At 39.9% G+C, this 23,765-nt stretch overlaps 1 protein-coding gene across 3 annotated transcripts in view; it reads right to left on the reverse strand.

The window, feature by feature from the left end:
* Positions 1-205: 205 nt before the first annotated feature.
* BLMH (bleomycin hydrolase) overlaps positions 206-23,765 on the reverse strand; it is a 43,313-nt gene continuing 19,753 nt past the window's right edge. For all 3 annotated transcript variants that reach the window (XM_027130535.1, XM_027130534.1, XM_027130533.1), the window contains exons 7-12: positions 21,770-21,925; positions 20,727-20,885; positions 20,544-20,611; positions 18,629-18,746; positions 15,907-15,976; positions 206-1,172 (exon numbers count right to left, since the gene is read on the reverse strand). In XM_027130535.1, coding sequence (XP_026986336.1) covers positions 1,021-1,172; positions 15,907-15,976; positions 18,629-18,746; positions 20,544-20,611; positions 20,727-20,885; positions 21,770-21,925 — 723 coding nt within the window. In that variant the 3' untranslated portion in view covers positions 206-1,020. The remainder of the gene's footprint in view (positions 1,173-15,906; positions 15,977-18,628; positions 18,747-20,543; positions 20,612-20,726; positions 20,886-21,769; positions 21,926-23,765) is intronic.

Here is a 23,765-nt window from a genome sequence, read left to right on the forward strand (position 1 = left end):
CTAAATATGGTGCCTGGAAGCCCTCTGCAGAAGCCAGTGAAGATCAGCACAGGCTGGGAAGGATCACACATCCCACAGAGAAGCTAAAGCAGGGCAGCCCCGAACCATCTTGCTGTTTTTTCACTGTCAAGAACACAAGTCACCTGGCTGCCTTCCTTTGTAGCTAAACAAACACACACTTCTTAGAGCAAATAAGCCAACGTACTCTCATTTAGCAAAGTGTTTTATTCAAAAGCTTCTCAGCACCATCTAGTTGTCAGAAAGAATGGATATCCCCTTTTCATGCCCACCCAACTCCCAAACCCAGAGGCAGAAGTTAAACCACTTGGCGAGAGCTCCCTCTAATGGTTATAATTCAGACCATGATAAGCTTGTGGTTGTTCTCTCACCTACTTTCTCCAACCCTCTACTTAACCATGACTCAAGTAGAGCTGTGCTCCCCCACAGTTCAGAACAACAGGAAGGAATCATGTCAGTTTTGATCAACCTCCCAATCCTGGGCTATTAGAGGCACATGAAATTACCTTGAAAAATCCGAATTCAGTGACGGCCACCTAGGAGGGACAGTGTTACTGTCAGGCAGCATGCAGTTTTGAGAGCTCAAATATTAGGGCACCCTCCCCCCACTCTACTCTAGGAACAAGGAGCAGTAAGTCCGTTTTCTCTCCACACACCTCAATTGCTCATCCTCTCCTGCCTTGTAAAACAGACACTGAACCGAACTGGTGTGACAGAGTTAAGACAAACAATTACATCTGATTAAAATGCTAAGAGATCCTGAGCTGTTGGAGATGAGGAGAGTAGATAGTACGACCTGATCTTTCCCTTTTTTTCTTTAGAGAATATTTTGTTTCACTATAAAGCACACTTTCCCAAAGAGGTTCCTGGAGGAGAAATCCAAGAGTCTGACTGTGTCCCGTGGGAACACACAGTCACCTGTGTAACTCTGGCTTCAGTCCCTGGATCTGTCCTTTGCAGCTACTTCAGGTCCCATGGGAGGAGGAAAAGCTGGAGGCAGTATCACTCAGCCAAAGCCCCCATGGGGTCCCAGGCTGGCAGGACAATGGGTTCCTGCTCTAGTACAGCTAGCACCTCTTCAGGGACATGCTTCCTGTCCACCACCACTTCGTAGACATATTCAGAGAACCACTCATCTGTCATGCACAGGTAACCTGGAGAAAAGAACAGAAGCCTCGTGAGTCCAGAGGGCGGGGGGCAAAGAGCAGAACCCTTACTGGTGCTACAAGAAAGTCTTTTACAAGCCTCATGAGTGCAGAGGGCGGGGGGCAAAGAGCAGAAGCCTTACTGGTGCTACAAGAAAGTCTTTTACAAAACTAACATTTGTACATGTTTTTCAGCTTTCCCATCTATAATCTCACTTAATCTGATTAAGTCTTATTAGCAACCCTGTGAAGCAGACAGGACAGGATGGCTATATTTTTACCAATTAGAAAACTGGGGCTCAGAGTAACTAAATGATGTACCCAGGTCACATGGGTTCAGAAGTTCAGGGCTGGGCCTTGGACCTAAAGCTGCTACCAGATCTTGCTATTCCACTGCCCAGGCTGCCTTGCTGAAGGTGGGTCAATGACCCTAAAGGTAGGTGGAAATGTTTCTTGTTCATACAGCCACACATACATAGGGGGTTAACCTCTAGGGTGAGAAGGGCAAGCATACCAGTTCGATTCTTACCCTACCCACCTTCTCAGCATCCGAGGCTGCTGTCTCTCCTTCCTCTCTACCATAAATTCCTACAACAACCAGCTAAGCCATTAGGGGGATCCTGATGGGGCCTGATCATCATTCCCAGGTCGCCACTTATTTCCAGATGGTACTGGGGGAGTCGCTGCTTTCTTAGGAGGAAATCTGTGGTGAGGATCAGGCAGAACGGACGACGCGACAGTTGCTCGACCTACATTCCTCACAAAGGCCCTGGGATTTGTGGATCTCTCCAGTGGCAGGACTGGAGAGGGGCTCAGCTGTACGAACACCCCAGGCTGAGAGCTTAGCTGAGAAAAAGTGTGGTGTCATCAGGTACCTATCCTAGACACCTGCCTCCTCCCCTCAGGGAGACTGCATCTCAGGCTCCGCTAGGACAACACAAATTCCTCTTCAGGATCACACATCCAACAAACTGAAACGGGGGGAAATGCTTCACCTGAGCCACTGCTAATACAAACAGCAAAATTAAAGCAAGAGATGAAAGAGTGTGTATTTAAAACAAGGATGGGCCAGGGAAAGAGCACAGAGGACAAAACTGTGTACCTGCACAGGGGTACTGCGTGCCCTACACACCCAAGGACTCACAGGAACTAGCAATCTTCCTCTTCCTCCTCCTCCTCATCATCTTATCATATCTGGCACCTGCTGTATACTAGACACTTGAGCAATTTTTCTCTGAAAGTGTCCGTGTAAATCTAGGTCTATGCTATAGCATTTCCCACTACACAGGACCAAGAGGAAGGGAGAGGAGGTAGTATTTCTCCTAAGGTGATCTTCTAGTATGTTGGTTCTCAAACTTCCTGGCCCCAGGATCAAGACTGTACACTTAAAACTACTGAGGACCCTAAAAAGGTGTTTATGTGGGTTATACTTACTGATATTTACCGTAGTAAAAATTAAAACAGAAAGTTAAAAATATTGGTGCATTTAAAAATAAGAATTAAAAAACATGAATATCAATAATATATTTTTAGGAAAAATAATTATATCTTTCAAAACAAAATAAATTTTAGTTAGGAAAGTGACATTACTTTACAATTCAGAAGATAGCTAAATTCTTGTACCTGCTTCTGTGTGCAATCTGTTGTTTTGGATGAAGTAGATGAAGCAAATCCGGCCTCACACAGATACGTTGTTGGAGAAGGAAGACCTTGTAGATGCCCTAAAAGGGTCCCAGGGACCCGGCAGGGGTCCTCAGACCACACTCTGAGAACTGCTGCTCTAAAAGCAAGACTGATTTAAATAATTAAAAGGCATCATGACGGTTAAGTCTAATTTTATAAGCTAAATGGTGTGACAGAGGACATTATTTAACTTGAAAACACAACTGCTTTGGGGAGCTCATCTATGCCCAATTCTGCTCCTGCGACAGCAGTCAAAGACAGCTCACCCTGATGTGGCACCGCACGTTTACCCTCACCAGAAAATGCCCGGGAAAGCGCGCAAGGGCTCTCATCCCCTCACGATCCAGTGTTCCTTTCTCAACAGGAGATTCAGGGAAGAAGAACACAGATAAACGCTGTAGCCCGTGCCATTCCAAAGTCCCTGGCCCCTACCATCACCTACATTACTGCCACTAAGTTCTAGCAGCCAAAGCTTGGTCAGCTGAAGGGCCAACCAGTACCATTTCTTGCTGCAAGAAATGTAAGTAAGTACTTCCTGAGAAAGTCAGCATCTGCCTTGTCTAAGAGTTCTCGTGGGCAGGAGACCAGGCTACTAAACGCTACACCATTTGAGACATTAGGCATCCTTCCCCTCACCCTAATGCACGCTGAATAAATCCTTAGAGGAGCTCGGGGCAGTGAGGCAGGTGAAGGATAGAGGCAGATTCGTGTAATAAAATTCTGTATCCTTATGACAATACTATCATCACACAATCAAATGAGTCTTCAAAGAATGCCCAGAGAAAATGGACAATAAGTACATCTACACCATCTTGTTCCAAAAGCAGGAGATAAGAGTAAGTCCTTACAAATTAAAACTCCTATCAATTGTAATCCACCCTTTCAGTGTCCCTGCCAAGAGGGCCTGCCTTGATTAGTCTCTCTTTTCAGGATATGAGTTCTTTGGGGGCCCACAGAAACCTCACAGTCTAGGTGGCTGCCAAGTAACTGCGCCCTGGGTAGGTAATGAACTTGTGGCCGCTGTAACTGTTGATACTGCGTGTCTTGGAGTTTGACTGAGAAGATTAGGATCAGTGTGTCTAAAACCCAAGTGAGGGCTGTGCAGAGGAGCAGTAAGGTACCCACTCAGGCAGGATGAAAGAGGCCATTTCGATTTGAGGAAAGTTGCAGCTTCTAGCCCTTATGCACTCTGGCCATTAGAAACTGGTGTTCCCCAAAGGAAAAAAGAAAAAAAAAAAGGAAAACAAAAAATCTGCTCCAAGGATCCCGAGGTTCAGGGAACAAGGCATTCAGGGAAACAGATAAATGGATAAAGAAAGCTTTAGGAACTAAATTAAATTTTGTTTAAACTTTGTCTTGTTTACATGCTATGAGGAAGAAATAAAATAAGTGAACAGGCCCTCAAAGACACTGGCAATGTTTCTGTATTTGTTAAAGAGAAAGGGCAGTATCGGTCTGTAAGGGGAAAAAGTGTCTATGGATACAGCTCTAGGCCGGTTAGGCCAAATTCACTCAGAAACAGAAGAGTTTCGAATGGGTTCGTTTAAGGGAAAGAAGAACTTTACCCTAAGAAAACAGTTTTCTGAAATCCTGCTAAAGGTCTAAATTTTAAACCTCTCAGACTAAATTAAAGTGATAAATATATTATCATTTACGAATTAGATATATTTTTTGCTTTGTTCTATGAAGTATTTCACCTCAATAACAAACTATTTGTGGTTTATATATATATATATATATATTTTTTTTTTTTTTGCTATTTTAAAAAAAGGTATGACGAAATCAAGTCATCAGCTCTGCTGTGATGGATCTGTCTGGCAGCACAGACCTAAGGAAGCCAGACGACTGAAGCCTCATTAAGTCACTGCCAATCTTTCACCTGATGCAGATAACTCAAGGCTGAAGAAAGGCTCCCAGAAAGGAAAGCAAAGCCTTTACTGACACTTGTTTCGTATTTCAAACTTCCTAATAAATACTGAGAAACCACTTCATCCAACATTAATCAGTCATTTAAGATGAAGTTGCAAAGACTACATAGCAACGTGGATACAAAACATGGATATAAAAACAAGTATATAAAAATGGCATATCCTATATAATTATGTTAAAAATCCAGATACACAGGGGGAGAAAACATGAAAAAAAAAAAAAAAAGGCAAAATGGTAATTTTATATCACTGGGTAGGTGATTTTCCCCTCAAAATTCCGAAATGTTATATTGCTTTTTGATTCCTTAAAGATTACCCAAATAAATAATGCCCATTATAAAAAAGTATGGAAACACAGGAGGAGGAGGAAGATGAGAAAAAGGAAGAGGTGGATGGTAAGAAGATGAATATAAATTTTAAAACTCCTACAATCCCACCACCTTGGGATAAGCCCTATTCAGATTTATCATCCTCTGATGAAAGTCTCTACATATACTCTGTACATTTAATAAAAATGAGACATCACACGTGCTCTATTATTAGAGTACCACACATGCTGTTTTCCAATACTGCTCTTTTCACATTGATAAAAAAATACATCTATCTACATCTTAATTTTTAAGCTGAATTTGTATGAATAAAACCAAAATGTATTTAATCAATCCCTTACTGTTGGAATCTGGATTGTTTTTTTAGGCTTAGAAACAACACTGCTATAAACATTTTTGTAATTAAACCTTTGTGTACATCCTTAGTTATCTATTTAATTTCTTTATATCCTCATCAATACTTGGTATATATAACTACAACTTTCTTTTTGGTTCAATTTGAACTTCTGTCTGTGTGTGCTTGCTATTTACAGTTTTCTTTTATAAAGAGTCTGTTTCGGACCTCTGCCTAATTTTAACTGGTGTGTTTGTCATTTTCACAGTGATCAGTAATAGTGCTCTCTATATTAATATATTATAATGATTGCAAACTTTTTATACTATTATGCAATTTGCCTTCTAATTTAGTTGATGATGTATTTTTCTAGTATACTAAAATTTTTTATATTTTATGAAGTCAAATTTATCAATCTTTTCCTTTATAACTTATAACTTTTTTGTTATGCTTACAAACATTTTCCTGCTACTATATTAAAAAAATAAATAAGAGAGAAAAGTAGGGTTAGTGGTAAGAAAACATAAGAAACACAAACTCAGTGAAAAATCCACCACTCAGTAAGGCCTCGGCACAGTCTAGTCCCCAGCTATGAACATACACAATTTCAACAGGTAATTAAATAGAGACCATCTGTCAACCACTTCTGTTGGTTACCCACTGTGTGAAGCATGCCTTACATTTGTACAGAGTATGCTGCAAATGTACAAAAAGACACAATCCCCATGGAATGGAATTTGGCAACCTAGAAAAAATTCAAATGCATTTACCCTCTTCACTAAGCAATGCCATTTCTGGAACTTCATCCTACAGACAAAACAGTACTTACATGCAGACAATACATGTTTATTTAGGCACAATAATAGTTAATATTTATTCAGCTCTTACTATTGTCAGGCACTGTTCTAATCATTGTATGATATTAACTCACTGCAATATAGTTTGTAATAGCAAAAGCCTGGAAATGACCCAAGTTCCATTAGTAAGGGAACTGGCTAAATAAAGTACGGTACATCCAGACAATGGAAGATAATGAAGCTGTACTGATGTGAAAACATACTGACAGGCCCCAAAGGCATGCTGTTAAGTGAAGTGAGAGCAAGATGCAGAGTGGGGCATAAGGTATGCTACCTTTGCTGCACTAAAACACACTGGAAGGATACAATAGAAATGAACAGAAATGGGAAACTGAAAGAAGGGGAGGTGAAAGGAGTAGAGAGTGACAGAGATGGAAACAAGATTCCCCTTTTATACCTTTTTGTATTTTGATTTTGGAACAATGTAATTTTATTATTTATTAAAAGAATTATACCTTAGAAAGCAAAATAAAACAAAACACACACAGGGATCTGTAGGGAGCTTAGACTTCAAAATGCAATTTTAGGGCTTCTCTGGTGGCGCAGTGGTTGAGAGTCCGCCTGCTGATGCAGGGGACACGGGTTCGTGCCCCGGTCCAGGAAGATCCCACATGCCGCGGAGCGGCTGGGCTCATGAGCCATGGCCGCTGGGCCTGCGCGTCTGGAGCCTGTGCTCCGCAACGGGAGAGGCCACAACAGTGAGAGGCCCACGTACCGAAAAAAAAAAAAAGAAAAGGCAATTTTACATCCACTATCCTTGTTTTGATTTTAATCCTCACAGCAACACTACAAGGCAGGCGGGGTTGGTATGAGCTGTTTAAAGTCACATAGCCAGTAAGTAAGTAAAGCCCAAACTGAAATCCAGGTCTTAACTTCAAATTCGGTCTTTTCCATGGGGCTCAGCTTCCGCACTCAGGGGGGGCAAAGAGAGTGGCAGGTAGTTATGACTTTGGCCAACAGATAACTGCTTAATCTAGCTCCTCATCTAGGCACTGTCTGGAACCAGGTCCCATCTGCTCACACACCCCACATCAAGAGCCATGAGCCCAGGTTTTGCGGGGTCCATTTATGAGGTGTTTTGTATCTTTAAATCAAAGAGATGTCATGTGTTCTAAGTGCATTTATTTAGAAGGCTGGAGAACAGGATGGGCTGGACATTTTTCAAAAAGAAACAAACCCACTACTTATGAGACAGATATCTGGACACCGATCTGAGGAGAAGCTTCTTTTTCCTCCAGAGTATAACACAAATGTCTGGTCTGTAGTTCAAGTTCCTGAACTTTTTGCTGATAAGAGAAGGGATACTCTTACAGCTGGATATTACTTGTAGCCTCTTTCAGAAACAAAGGCTACAGAAGATTCTGTTTCCCTGGTAAGAAGGCAGAATGGAAAATGTGGTTGGGAAAGAGGGTTGTTTTGGTTTGTGGGTTCCATTTTTTTAAACCATCAAACCACAACAAAGTTCAGTCTGCAGAAGTGCACACTTCCTGAGGACGTGCCCTCTGCTAAGGAGTCCAGAAGAAGCCTGTCCACCTCTGGGCTGAGGAGAGAAGGCAGCACACCAACCAGTCTGATTTTTTGTTTCCCTGGACTGTGGGCATGAGCCAGGCAAGTCCGAGATCACACAAAATCCCGCCAGGGTCTCTGATGTTGGACAGGAGGAGAAAACACAACTTGAGGTGTCATCCAAGGGTCTGTTTCCTCACCAAAACTCAACGACTTCTCTCTAACCCCAAACATCATTACTCCTATTTGGTTCAGACAAAGCCTGCTTTCTGATCATTCCTCAAAAGCTCCATTGATGGCAGGCCACATTATTTCTTGGCCCCAGGCCTCGGACTGGCCTGAAGCATGCGCCACAGGTCAAGAGCAACGCTTCTCAGCTCCCCTTTCCTTGGCCTTCCACTTCGCTTCCCAAAAGAGCCACAACCCTAACACCTTTCCTAAAACTCTGCTCACCTTTGAAGAATCACTAAGGAGCCTTCCCTGTTCCAATCACTCACCATCTCTCTCGTAGTTTACCCCCTTTATTATTTTGCACTTGTAATTATAAAAGCAACTTGTTTTTATAATAAATTGCAAACACCATACGGAACAAGATTTACAGCCTCAATGGCCCCAGCTCAATTCCTGGCCTCCCCACTCCCTGTACCTAGCATTTGAAAGAATCAAGTACAAAATGTTCCTGATGTGGCATTAATAGCACAGTTGGGCTTCTACCCTCACCCCTCCTAAAGGTTCCAAAATCTGCCTTAAAGTCCAATCCCAAAGCCTCTCCCACTGACTCATTTTCTGGCTGCCCTGCTGCAGCACTATTTTTTTTTTTTTGCGGTACGCGGGCCTCTCACTGTTGTGGCCTCTCCCATTTCGGAGCACAGGCTCCGGACACGCAGGCTCAGCGGCCATGGCTCACGGGCCCAGCCACTCCGCGTGCCCCAGACCGGGGCACGAACCCGTGTCCCCTGCATCGGCAGACTCTCAACCACTGCGCCACCAGGGAAGCCCTGCAGCACTATTTACCACCAAGTTCTCGCTGACATCACCTAGTTCCATGACTTCTCCCTAACCCCTCACCCATTTCAACAACCTCAGCTTCAATGTCTTTCTATTGTCTCCCCACTGAGGGGGCTCTACCCGGTTCCCCCTCTTTTGTTGTCATCTGCCTTCTTGGAGAAATCATCCCTTCTCTTGCTTTCCTTGGTCTACTTATCCTATATCTTACAGTCTGAGGAGCACACCATGAATGTCACTTTTGTCCTATCACAGCCCTCTTCAAATCCCCTTCCATGCCCCAGGTGAATAAGTATAAATTCCTCTGAGGGTCAGAGACATACGTTCCACCATGGTCTGTGCACGGTTCCCTGCATCCCATCAATAAATGTGAGGTGATGCTATTGCTAATGGGTTTTCCTGGGCACTAGGTTTACTCGCCTCCACTGCTCTCTTTCATGCAACTAAGCCCACATGACGAGTCATCCATCCAGTAAACTGGTATGCAGTCCAGTGGTCACACGAGGGTCTTGAATTCTTAGAGACCTGACGCTAGAACCATGGGCAAGTTAAGACAGCCCTCTCCCAGAGGGAAGGATTAAAGAGCCTTATGTTCTCACTCTCCTGCTCTCACCTGTCTACAGATAACATTAACAACAGTAACAACAATAGCTAATATTTTCATGCACCTCTTATATGCCTGGCACAGTTCTCACAACAACCCTATGAGGTAGGTACAATTATTAACCCCATTTTACAGATCAGAGAACTAAGGCTTATAAAGGTTAAATACCATGACCAAGGCTACACAGCCAATAGGAGGGACTGCCAGGATGTGTTCCCAGGCATCTGGTGCCAGGTTCTGTGCTTAACCTCTATCCTCCTCAAAGCAATACAAACACACCTGGGAGACAATCTGGTGAAAATGACAGATCCTCTCTACAGGTGAAAGCAAATACACACACACAAATCTGTATTAAATGTGAAGAGATTTCTCCCTGAAACCAATGCCTGCTTGCAAGTTAGGAGGAGCCTCTGTTCCATAGTTTGTCCCCCTCTCACAAATGTAGCCCTCTGCTAGTCACACACTTTGATAAGGAAGCAACGGTCAATCTTCCTCTGTTCCACTCACATGAACTATTTTTTAGCTTGAGTCATGCAGGTTCGTTGGTGAATGGAGATGGAGGATGAGGAGTCCCTCTGAAAGAACTCAGATACCCGAATCTGACAGTAGCAGCGCTTTTTCCAAGCCTGGAGAGACATGAAAACCCTGAGGTGACAAAACAAATTTGTATCTTGCTCTTTTACAGGAAATCAGAAGCATCCACTTTTACCTCATATAATTTTCTCTTATTTCTGCAAGTCCAGCTCAATATTGTCTATAATTATATTATCTGTGCTAGAAATCCACTAAATCTCAAACTGATCTGCAAATAACCGGTTATCTTTCATAGGTAATATACATTTTTAGGGAAGCTGCCTGTGTCACATTAAGAAATCTGAATTCCAATCCTCTCTCTGACACTGTGCAACCTGAACAAGTTAAAACCTCTCAGCGTGTTTTCATTTTTTCACATCAAACATGGGTGTTCATATCCTGAGTTACTCTACATGATGCTGTGAGGGAAAAAGAGACAAATACATTAGCAAATGTTGAATTCTTATGAAGCAAGATGTTATGAACTCTATGTCCTGAGTACCTCTGACAGAAATATGGAATATTCATTGAACTTTTTAGAGTTATATTACAGTATACAGTTTGATGGCTATATATAAACTATAGGGCCTCATACGGAAATTAGTCATTATCCGTGTTACTGACAGAGAAATGTGAAACCATAAGGAGACAAATGACTGCGCAGGATCTATAATCAAGAAAGTAGTAATTGTCTCTCTTGGTTCCACCATATAACGTTATATGAAGGATATGATGAATTTTGTGACTAGCTTTGGACATACTGTTCCCCAAATCACATGGTGAGGCAATTTAAAGGCCATTCTTTTGGTTTTTAGAAAGCAGCAGAAGTCCAGATGTAATGTGAATCAGCCACATAAGTTTCTTTCCAGATTAATCTCTAACATGCCAAAGCCTCTTTAACTGAAATCATCAAGAGACTCCCTTTTATGAGGAAGTCTGGAAATTTTACTAAAATAAAATCAGGAACAGAAAGGCTTATTTGTAAGGAAAGATGAAGAATGTGAGTTAAAAACAACTTCAAAGTTGAAGCTGAAAAAGGCACAAAAACAATTTGAAAAATGAAAACTAATCTTGGTTCAAAATGAAAATGTAGAGAAACAAACTTTTAAAAGATAAAGACTTTCCTTCAATGACCATTGCAGAGTTAGAAAATAATATTCCTCCTAACTTTACTAAAAAGTTGTATTATTCAGCATATTAAGAAACTAGATTATAAGCATTAAGAACTATATTATGATAATTCTACCTTCAGAGCTCTAATGTATCAGACTTTAGAACTGGAATATCATCTCATGACTAAGTGAATCAATCATAAAAAGAAGTTCCGTAATAAGACTGGTTCATTAGGGAGACCATCCAAGAATTTAATTTACTGAGTATCAACACTTTTGTTATATGCATGGCAGAATGTTGATAACTATTGAAGCTGGGTTATGGGCACATGGGGACTTCTTAATACTATTCTGTTTGTATATGCCTGAAATTGTCCATGATAAAAAGTGAAAAAAAAAAAAAAAACAGAAACAAAAACAAAGAACCATTTTATAAAGCAGCATGGACAAAATAATCCTGGGAAATTTTTGGTGGTTACATACAGTTTTTCACTTGCCCAACTCACGATGTGCTAACTCTGGACACAAACCACTCACGAGATGCTCCATCCTCCCCTCCTTGTTCAGATTCCCAGACATAAACAGTGCTCTAAGAGCCCTTTCTCCTGACAGCAGACATTTACTCGTCTCCAGATACTTTATACAAGTTTTATGTCCCCATAGCCACTAGTTTCTGGTCACCAAGTTCATAAATTGATCTGGTATGTCCATGAGTAGACTAGATGTTACTAGAACAGAGAAGCTTGGAGGAAGCACAGTTTAGTGATTAAGAAAACAGGCTCTAATGTCAGACTGAATTATAATTCTGGCTCTACCACTACTTAGTGAGATGACCTGTAGGTCACTTTGGCTTAAAGATTATGCTCTTCTCAGATGAATTTCTGACTAAGAATAAGAAGCACCAAAGGTTATCACCCCTATTTTAAATTTTTAAACATTTTACAAACTACTTGATTCTAACAAGCCTATCAACTTTTCAAAATGAAAGACAATGTAACAAGTCCCAAGGTCTGTTCCCTCATTCAACTATGAAGTCCATTTCTAATGTGATCCATAAACATACAGTCAAGTACTTCAAGAAGTAGGGGAGAAAAGAAAGCCACGTTGGTTGTACACCATCTTAGATATGTATCCAATTTTCAGTCCATCTGACTAAGAATACTAGAATTCTAGAATACTAGAATACTTCCCCAATATGAAGTAACCCAATGGCTTCAATAAGATAAGAATTAATTTCTCCCTTTATGTGTCTAGTGGTCAGAGGTAATATTTGTCCCCTTTAGGAAACAGTCAGGTTATCTGATTCAATTATTAGTCTCATGACCAATGGGAAAGACCAAAGCCAGAACTGGGCAGAGGGAAAAGGCAGCCTGCCCAGGTATCTCTGCTCTGTTCACCTCCAGCTTGTAGTATTATCAACATTGCTTTTTGAGAAACCATCAATCTTAACAAGCAGAAACCCCATAGAGAACAGTAACAAACTGTTATCTACAGAAACAAAATCCTAGCGATGCTGTTTATGGTTGTCCTGTCTCCTGAAAGAGCATCAAAGAGGTTCTGTCTCAGACATGGCAGCCAATGCCCACCAGGATGACAGACGGGAGGGCCCTGCTGGGGTAAACACACATTGCCCGCATAATAACATACTACGTATTCTCCTAAGGTCAGGCCAAGTGTGCCAATTAAATTAGATCATGTTTTCTTTCCTTCCTTCCTGTTAAGTCAGAAAGAACATTACCAAGAAACACATGAGAATAATTTATTTGGCTTTGAATGAACTATTCGCTACCCCCACTCAGTTCAATTTATCTTTTGGCTCTCTACTGAAATGCTTTACTCTGTATAATCTCAGGCATTTCAGTTATTCAAGAACAACAAAAAAGTTAGTTTAGTCTTAACTAGACAGGTTTCACTAGGAAGGATTACAGGCAGACCACAGGGATCAAGACCCCAGCTCTTGGGACGAAGTGAGAGAGTGGCATGGCCATATATACACTACCAAATGTAAAACAGATAGCTAGTGGGAAGCAGCCGCACAGCACAGGGAGATCAGCTCAGGGCTTTGTGACCACCTAGAGGGGTGGGATGGGGAGGGTGGGAAGGAGACACAAGAGGGAGGAGATATAGGGATATATGTATATGTATAGCTGATTCACTTTGTTATACAGCAGAAACTAACACACCACTGTAAAGCAATTATACTCCAATAAAGATGTTAAAAAAAAAAACTAAGAAGGGAGTATCATTGTCATTAAAGTAAATTTTATGAAGTAAAATGGTGATATAATGCAAATGTAAAATGAACACGTGTTAAAGATTTTTATTCAACTCACTACAAGAGTGAACCAGTAAGATAACACAATCAGTTCAAAGAGCCAAAGGACATTTGAAAATGTGTGTGTGTGATATAATTATGTGTGCTTTATAATATAAATGATAAAATTCGTATAATTATGTAAATAATTAAATATTAGACTTCTGGGTTGGAAGCAAAACTGGTTAATGTTTTATAGTGCAATAAGCTATAACCTTTGAACTTAAAAAAAAAAAAGACCCCAGCTCTCTCAACATAATAATAGAATGAGTAAATCAGCAGAAGCAAAACTTTTATTGAGTTAGGAGTAAAGAGGTACAGTTGAATGGAAAAAAATAAATTAGCAAAGTGGCCTAGAATCCTCTTTAAGAGTAGGTATTTAGGTTCAAAGTAATAAAGACAATAACTCACACTACACAGAACACATAGCTTTTGCCTGACTTTACAAGTGTTTATCCTCTCTTAAATGGGTATCACTACTAACTACAAACTCAGTGACTGTTATAGATAGAAAAATATCTCAGAAACAAGCCAACGGGTCCAGGCTGGTCTAAACAAACCATAACTTTAGTCCTTTTCCTAGACACTAATCTTTATAATAACAAACCATTTACAGGGACCAAATAAGACCAAAAATGAAACAGGAGCTACAGAGTTTCATCTGAAACAATAGCTTATGTTTTAAAATGTTACAAATACCAAATCCTTCCAATTCAAGACAAGCTTTTCCTTTGCATCCACTTCTTAACCATCATCAACTTAACGGATATAACTGAATTCTGAGTTGTTCGTTTTTAATCTTTTTGCTAGTTTCCTTATACCCACCTCTACCTGATCCCAATGTTTTGTGTCTTAAAATGAATTTATCTTATAAGAAATCACCAATTAAAAAATATGTTGCACTTTAATTCATAATAGTTAATTTAGCAAGTGCCCCATAATCACAGAACAATAACAGAAATCACAGATGGGGGACATGCAACTACCTGATGATGAACAGATACACACCAACAGCGCTAATATTCGTTTACATATAATCACTGAGCTGAGTTTCACAGCAGATCCCAGAGATAGTTTGCCAAAATCCACCAATGAGCATTTCACGGGGAGATGAAAAGACTTGAAATGACAGATTAAATGGCCTCTAGGTGTTGGCTATCACCTACTAGCCTGTGCCACTCAATCGCAGCATACTCAAGTCTTGTCAAGGCTCTTCTAAGGCAGTCGTTTTCAAATATAAACGACTGAAGCCCCACCTGCTCCCTTCCAAACCTCCACCTTTTACCCGTGGAAATCTTAGAGCTCTAAAGAACTTAGCTGGAAAATCACTTAAACAAAGAGGGAAGCAACAGGTAAAGAGTTGCTGAGATCGCTATTTTGCTTTTCTTGTTTTTCTTTCATTTTGTTTTACTTTTTTTAAAGAAAATTTCTGGCTGATTGCTGCTTGGGTGAGATAGCTGAAGTCTGATTCCAAGTGTCTGGGTAATCTCACTGGATTCCCTACCTATTTCCTTCCAGTCTTCTAACTAGTCTAGAGAGCTGTGGTTTATGTGTCCTTCCTAGCCAGAATCCACTGGCTAAAAGTAAGAAATATGGACTCTGGGAAACAGCTGCTACAAGATGTGGCCAGCGCATAACACACAAGCAAATAATGCTGACATGCATAATATTCTCTGGTAGTTGCCACTTTTTGGTTTGAAACTCTAAAACTTAAAGCATAACAATACCTTAAAAGGCTTTTATCTACTAAATCTATTATGAAAAACAGTCTTAAGAAATATGGTCTCTAAGATTTGCAAGAATATACCCTAAACAGTTAATCAATGGTGATCGCTGGGTAGCAGGATTATTAGAGATTTTTTTCCCCTCTTTTGGCTTATCTGTAGTTTTTATTTTTCTACAATTCATATATTACCTGTGGTTTTTCTTTAAGCCTAATTACAATAATTTACTTACGACTTCTGCCTGCGTTTTGATTGTCAGAATAAAACCGTCTAAATGGTAACCACAGCATTTAGACTTCACAACTTTAGACTTCACAACTTCTCATGAGTCTCCAATACATGCCTAAAGTTTCTTGCCAATCCCATTCTCCCACTAGAAAGCTTCTGATTATTCTAGAGTTAGTGCAGTAAATGAAAATGCACCAAACTCCACAAAGCAAGTGTCCTGGCAAAGGGCACTCAAACTTCTTACTGGCCAAGTGATTCTGGTACGAAGGTCTATTAGGGTCAGCACGGTTTGGAACAAATGCCAGCACATACTGATCTCAGAGCCAACCAGGGAGCTCAGGCCTACCATGCTGGGCATAGGGATCCTGGGGGCAAATGAGATCCTCAGATTTTTCTCCAGAATAGTCTAGCTAATAATCTAGCTAACGGGACCAATTACTGAAAAATAAAAATGATCCACACTAGGGCAGCTTTTTCTTCACATTAGGAGGCAGAGAGTAGAGCACACCTAGTCACTCTGAGTTAGTATTACCAGATTAAGCTTACCTTTGTGGCCATGGTCTTCACCCCACGAATTTTCCACTCTCCATTTCACGAAAGCACCCTCCTGATCATCCTGCAAAAGAGTGGATGACAGTGTGTAGTCTGAAACTAGATCCGTCCTGATGAGATGTCATGTAATTTTAGCTCTTATTCAGCCACTCAGAAGAAAGAGCCTTCTCTATACAGCAATGATATACATGACCAGGGCCGTATATCTTCCACTATAACCAAAGGGATACTCTAATAGAAGTGGAGTTTGAATCTCTTGGGGTGAAAATGCAATAAACCCAGCAAAGCGATAAATACTATTTTCTCCTTTACATTCTATTGTATACAGAAAATAAGCACATTAAAATGCCTCTTGGCTAAGAAAAACAAAATATTAAATTACTGAAAGCAGTGAACACCATCTGAAGCCAGAGACTCTTGCTTTTAATTAATCAGCATTCTTTGCAGAGGTATCCCACTGTATTTATTTTAGAAATGATTCTAAGACCTAGTCAAGAGTTTAAAAAAGAAAACAAACACATTCTCATCAATACAGCCTACTTTTCTTTCTTAGGGGAACCGAGTAATGACACTCTCCTATGTGTTCTTTTATTGATTCAGTTACACAAATATTGAATTTAATACAATAGAGGTTGAATGGCAAACCAAACACTATTTTCATAAAACAAAACCCAGGCAGTTCCGTTCTCCTTCTATCTTCATTAATAAAATGAGCTCAATTTTCATCTTCTTAAAGGGACAACGATACTCATCACGATAACCTTCATTTATAGTCTTTATTACAGTGACACAGAGAGGGATAAGAAGGCTGCACTTGGGAAAAGACTGTTCTCTCTCATGTTTACCCAGGGCATTAGCTGATGTCAAAACAACTTAAATCTTGGTAGCATGAGAAGAGAGCTGGCTCCTGAATTATCTCCTAATGATTTCATCTGTCAACTCCCACCTGCATAAAACTGCACGAGTCTCATCTACATGGGATTTGATTTTACTCCTGAGAGTTTTCTTGAATCTCAGCAATTTTCAGTCTCAGAAATAGCCAACAATCAAACCCACAAGTTTCAAACACCCTTATCTGTACTACCTACCCCTTAATCTTAGCCCCAGGTACCTTTAAAACCACATCAATAAACTATACATTCTGGGGCTAGCTTATTAAATGTTTTGGTTTTCTACTCCCTGCATTATAGTCCATCTTTACTTTCCTTTTAAATATAACTGTTAGAATCTATACCACCTAAAGTCATTTATTATAGTAAGTTTCAAAATGTTTCTTCTTTCCTTTGCCAATGAATTCCTGCATGACCTAGATCAAGCCATGTCATCTACAAATATAGAATAATATCTGGACCTCCCTCAGAGGGATTCCAAGAAACCCGAAACAAGAAAGAATATCCCAGAATACTTACTAGCATTTATCTCTCTGCATTATCATTCAAATGCAGTGCAAACTAGTTATGCAGTGGTCAAAACTCAAAGTAGAAGGCAGAGAAAAATCTCAATATAAAATTCCGGTTATGATAGTATCGATTCTGCTTTATAATATTTACAGGTAATGTAGCTCCGTCTCCCAGAGGGGAAAAAAAAAGCACATTAATAAACCATGCCAATGAAAGAATGGAAGTTCCAGAGAAAATGACATGGAGTATGTATGATTTTTATTTCTGAAAAACAGGAATACTCTATAATAGAGATGGAAAATGATAAAACCCAAAACTCTCTTGGAAATTACAAGGTTTTTAGTTTGTTTTCCGTTTTAATAATCCTCTGAATAGTTTAAAAGTTTAACTTTAAGGAGCTTTAGTTATAAATCCACTGAATTTTACAATATAGGAGGTCCAAACATAAATATGAACAACTTAATAATATTTTATTCTAAGTATTTTAGTAGTATTTTATTCTAGTTTATTTACTATAGAATTTTATTTCATTATTTACAGTATTTTATGAGAAGTTCCTTCTAATATTTTGCTTCTAAGGTCAAGGTAGTTATTCTGTGACTTTCTTTCCAATTCGGCTAGGAAAAGAACACTTCTGCTTGCAGTGGTAAAGAACTAAAGTATTTTGAAGTCTTCTCTTCTTTATGATCCCTGAGCACAGGAATAAATATCTATTCTACAGCCTAGAAATGGGAAGGCTTATTTGTGAAATAAAACTGCAGTTGTTGTTTCCAACACTGTGTCTTAGAAACAGTGATATTACTAGTCAGAGTATTTCATAGGAAATTCAACATACTTTTTACATCCAATTTCCTGAAGCTCTGCATAAATCCAGTAATGGGCATGGAGTCTACAAATTACTGTTATTGACATTTTACTGCAGAAGAATCTGAATGACAAATGAAAGGAAGGTGAGTCTGAACATAAGTCATCAAGATATGAACACTTTCAGGGTACATTTTAATTCCTTATTAAACTAAAGTTATCCTCTCCCAAGTTCCCTTGCTGACCTCTTTTCACACCAGGAATTTCCAAAGTTACAGAAAAGCAGTTACTTCCTTACTCCCTGCTGACACAAATTCTGCTCCTCATGGAAAGTTTCTATTTTTATTACTTCTGAGCATCCAGCCAAACCCCAAGTGAGGCAGGTACAATGTCTTGCTAACTTTTAACAGAAATCATATACACTATGAAGAAGCTCTGCTGGAATAAACGGTCTGCAGGAGCATGTAGATCCATCTATGCAAACACTGGAGTGGGCACGCTGAGGGTCATACCTTTTCTGAGACAGCAGTGAAGGTCATGGCGTGGGTCATAAGTGACTCACCAAAAGTCAGCCTCTCAGCTTTATTCATGTTCTTCATGGAGACACCAAACACTAACTCATGGTCATAGCTGTAAAAGAGAACAATAGCACAGAATATACAGAGTACAATCATGGGGGATAATTGGCTTCTGGTTGTAAAAGGATCATAGAAGAACCTGAAGGGGCTTTGCAGCTCCAGATATATCTGGGCTGTAGCTCTTTGCAGAACGTGGTACATGCAAAATTTAGTCTCTTAATGGGATTCCATTCTCTCTGTGTCACAAGAGTACTCAGAAAAATACAAAGTTATTAAACATAAATTCCCCAAATCAAAAAGCTGACAAGATAAGCCTGCATTGTCATTTTGGCAAGAAAACTTAAAAGTTTCTGAAGTAATTTCTTTCAAAAATGCTCTCTTTTGAGCCGGCAGAAGCACTCAGTTTCTGAATTCATTTAGACCACTGCTAACTGTGAAATTTAAATAAATAGTGTCAAAATATTGGAGAATATTTTCAAAGTTTAAAAAACCTCATGAGTTCTCTCTTTTAGCAGATTTCCTTTCTCCTGTTGTTAACTGTCAAGATATTTACTCAATTTCCTACGAGTAATAATTACTTACAAGTAACACTAAAGTGATATATTTTAACAGTCAAGGAAGTTGAATGATTCAGTTCACAAATCAATCTTCATTGTCATAAACAAACAGGAGGAATGCTTTAAAGTATGTACGCATATTAGTCCTAGTTGTCATAAAGACAAAATACATAAGGTATCAAAGCAATAGAAGTAGTTAAGAAGGCTCAAATAGCAAACAAGAGATCTGGAAAACCTTTAATTATAACCCCAAACGCACTAAGCAGATTTACACAGTAATCAGTTACTATTATTTTTATAGCCTTTCGTAATCCAACTTTTTTTTTCTTTTTTTTGGCTGCGTTGGGTTTTCATTGCTGCGTGCAGGCTTTCTCTAGTTGTGGCGAGCTGGGGCTACTCTTCATTGTGGTGCGCGGGCTTTTCATTGCAGTGGCCTCTCTTGTTGCGGAGCACGGGCTCTAGGCACGCGGGCTTCAGCAGTTGTGGCGCACGGGCTTAGTTGCTCTGTGGCATGTGGGATCTTCCCGGACCAGGGATCGAACCTGTGTCCCTGGCATTGGCAGGTGGATTCTTAACCACTGTGCCACTAGGGAAGTCCCAGTAATCCAACTTTTAAGTTGCCTTTTTTAAAAAAAATATTTATTTATTTGGCTGCACCAGGTCTTAGTTGCGGCACACAGGATCTTCACTGCCTCATGCAGGATCTTTAGTTGCAGCATGTGGGATCTTTTAGCTGCATCATGTGAACTCTTAGCTGCAGCATGTGGGATATAGTTCCCTGACCAGGGATTGAACCTGGGCCCCCTGCATTGGGAGCGTGGAGGCCACGGGACCACCCATGGAAGTCCCTTAAATTGTCTTTTAAAAAGTAATTATTGTACAAAAATAAAGACAAAAAGTATGTGGTATCTTTGATAAATACTTGGTATCAAATACTTGGCATCACATTGATTGTATCTTTTACAATATTACTTTGAGTGTTACATTATTTATTTTTTATATCAAAACAAATTTTTTTTTAAGTGTCTTTCTCATGTAGGATGACTTTTTAGGAACATCCAACAATTTCAACTCAGATATGAAGTACGATCTTGACTTCCCAGGTTAGAGCATATAAATATGTGGAGTTTCTGCTATGAATCCTCAAACTCTACAAAATAGAAAGAAACAGACCCACCCTCAGGCCAACCTTAATCTTTGAGTGAACCTGAGCTGAGTCACTTCGTACCAAGAATGCACTCCAACAGTCACAACCCACAACTGATTTTCTATTTTAAATTTCTTGCACTCACACATTCATGTCACTGAGGCCCAACTTGCCACTGAAGTGTTTTCCAACATCACAGCCAAACCATACAGCCTAGAAATAGAGGAAAGAAGAAGAAAGAAGTCAACATAAGTTCTTCCTATTACACCAAAAAAGTTGGAAGAAAAGGTTTTAACCCCTATGCAGAAGACAAAGAAACAATACCAACCTCTCCATCTTTGATGGAGGCAGCAACCATCTTTTTCAATAAGTCAATGGGCTGGTTGTTATATAGAGTTTTCCTCCCTCCAACCATGTTGCTTAAGTAGTCCACCGTGTAAAGTTTGCTGTACTTGTGGTGGGGCCGAGGGTCATTCACTAAACAAATCTATTGAGATCAAGAACATGTTGATTAGAACATAAAACCAGGAGTGTCAAGCAAGATACAGACCTCTCCTTTAAGTTCATATATTTGTTATCAAGCTTAGCGCCTCTGCCTACAAGAACAAGCATTACACATTGTTAAATGAGAAACAAAAGGTGGCAAGGTCATGTGAGAGAGGTCCCTGTATATTCTAATTAGTATAAGGGACATATTTGGGAGTTGCAACAACCTGTTTCTCCTACTGGCAGGAATCACCCCAAAACTAATTCTGCAGAATTGTGTGCACTGAGTAAGGCAAGATGGCAATTCACGAGTCCATCACTACAAGACCTCTGCTCTCAAGTTACCAGAAAGGCTCAACATCTGGCAGTACCACAACTGAGTTGGGACTCCAATCATAAAACAACGCCATGTGCTTTTAAGACGGTCAAGATGCCAATGAAGAAGGGGCTCTAGTCATCTTGCTAGGCAGGTGGAGAAGCCCTGAAGTGAGCGGGAAAAACGAGGATGGGACACTGCTCCCTTCTGCAAGAGAGTACCGAGAGGGGCCCACAGTAGAGTGATGCTCTGAACCCATAGTAAGAAACACCCAGTATACTTTTATTGTCTTCGCACCTGAGAATGACTCAGGGCCCAAATCAGGGGAGCATATGGGAATTAAACTGACTGCTGGCCCATAGTTAGAAAAATCTCTGAAGAGGAGCACTGGGGATCCTAATATGACCAACTGAATTGGTACATAAAATACCTCAGAGGAAGGAGGAAAAATTGTGTTTAGTGTCTAGTTTGATGACCATGCATGGTAACCCAGGAATCGTGTATTCTTTCTTGTAGTCAACAGGCATTTGAAAGTAAACAGCCAGTGGCTGCCAGTGCCAGTCTCCAACCTTATCTTCCATATTGAAGAGTGGCTTGACATGTTCCTTGTAAAACTTCAAGGGTGTTATGGGGCCAATCTTCTGATAGTTTTTATCTTTGTCTCGATACTCCCAGGTAAACGTCTCTGGTGGATTACCCAAACAGATGCACACCACTCTGAATATCTGGAAAAAAGGAGGACAGATGAGCGATGGCTAGGGAGAAGCAGTATTTTTTACCTCTTCATTTTCTTCTAGCTTCGGAAACACAAGAAATCAGTGGCTAAGTTCAAGCCAGAAATTTCACAGGAAATCTAATATTGCTCCAAAAATTGGAAGGTTGATGTCCAGGATTTGATATCAGCTAACTTCTGAGTTCTTAAATAAATACTGTGAACAATACAATTCTGAAATGTTAATATTTAGTGCTTAGTATTTGCCCTGCAAGTTAAACTTCCTTAGCCAAGAAATCACTCACTACTGATACACAACAAGACCTGGGTTGCTGCTCTGCTGATTATATTTCTTATTTTTTTTAATTTTTTTTTTCCGGTACACGGGCCTCTCACTGTTGTAGCCTCTCCCGTTACGGAGCACAGGCTCCGACACACAGGCTCAGTGGCCATGGCTCACGGGCCCAGCCGCTCCGCGGCATGTGGTATCTTCCCGGACCGGGGCACAAACCTGCGTCCCCTGCATCGGCAGGCGGATTCTCAACCACTGTGCCACCAGGGAAGCCCTGGTGATTATATTTCAAGTAACAAATAATTACATACATTTTATGGATTTCCTTCCCTTTATGCTTCTAGGTTTTGCTTTGATTGTGACAAGGGTCTCTACTTGCAGAAAAGTCATTAACTTTTTGGTGGAGCTTAGATGACAACGTCTATTAAAATTATTATTAGAACAAGACTAAATTTAGTAGTAAGGTACCAGTTTTTGGGTTGTGAGACCTAAACATACTATCCAATGATGTCATAAAACCTTCAATTAGTATTATTACAATCCAAGGATATTTCAATATTTTATATTATTTTCATCTTATAGAGAGACAAAAATAGAAGTATAGAGACATACCTTCCTCTTCTGTATCAAATTTGCTTTATCTTTTAAAAAATACACACTACGATCTGCTTCTTCTTTCTCCACCCCAGGCACCACCCTAATCCAATCTTATTACCTGTATTATTTGCTCCATACATTTGTATTGATATACTCCAATACAGTCAAAAGAAACGGATCCTGTATTTATTAAGTGTGACTATTTTGTGCTAGATACTATATATCTGCTAAGTTAACTTAATTCTCACAGAACTCTCTCAAGGCATAATTTCCCCTCCTTTTTCTTTTCTTCCCCCAAAAGAGATTGAGACTCAAAGAAACTAAGTAACCTACTTAAGATCACATAGCTAGTAACTGGCAGAACCATGGTCTAAACTGACGTCACACACTGTCCAAAAAAAAAAAGTATTGCTCCATTGGTACAGGGTTTAAAACAAAAAAGGGAACATTTATTGACTGTTTTCTGTGCTGTACTACAATTTTTAAATATCATATCTCTCAATCCTCTAAAAAAAAATGGTAGGTATTGTTCACATTTTACAGATAAGGAAACCAAGGCTCAGGGAAATAAATAGCTTGACTGAAGTCCTAAAGCCAATAAATCGCAAAATTAGGATTTGAACCCAGGTCTGACCTCAGCACTATTTCTATAACACCATGAATTAAGCATTTATCGTTTACTGTAACTTTCTGAGTTTCCTATAACCTGTCTCTTACAAAAGGTCATAAACTTCTCAAGGATAAGGACCAGGTCATGGATATTTTGTATCTCCTATAGCATCTAGCACTATATCTGACCTAGATATGATAAATGATGTGAACACTGTTCCACTCTCCACCACAGGATGAATAATTTCAGAAGTACCACCCTTTCTTCAAGTCACTTCTTTGTTGAAGATTCAATAATGCTTTCCTATTACCTCCCATAACAAATCTAAACTCCATGACCTGATCTACTTGTCTT

The sequence above is a fragment of the Aethalodelphis obliquidens genome, unplaced genomic scaffold (genome assembly GCF_003676395.1).
Source record: "Aethalodelphis obliquidens isolate GAN/ISIS:26980383/991018 unplaced genomic scaffold, ASM367639v1 scaffold38, whole genome shotgun sequence".
In the NCBI taxonomy this organism is placed as follows: domain Eukaryota; kingdom Metazoa; phylum Chordata; class Mammalia; order Artiodactyla; family Delphinidae; genus Aethalodelphis; species Aethalodelphis obliquidens.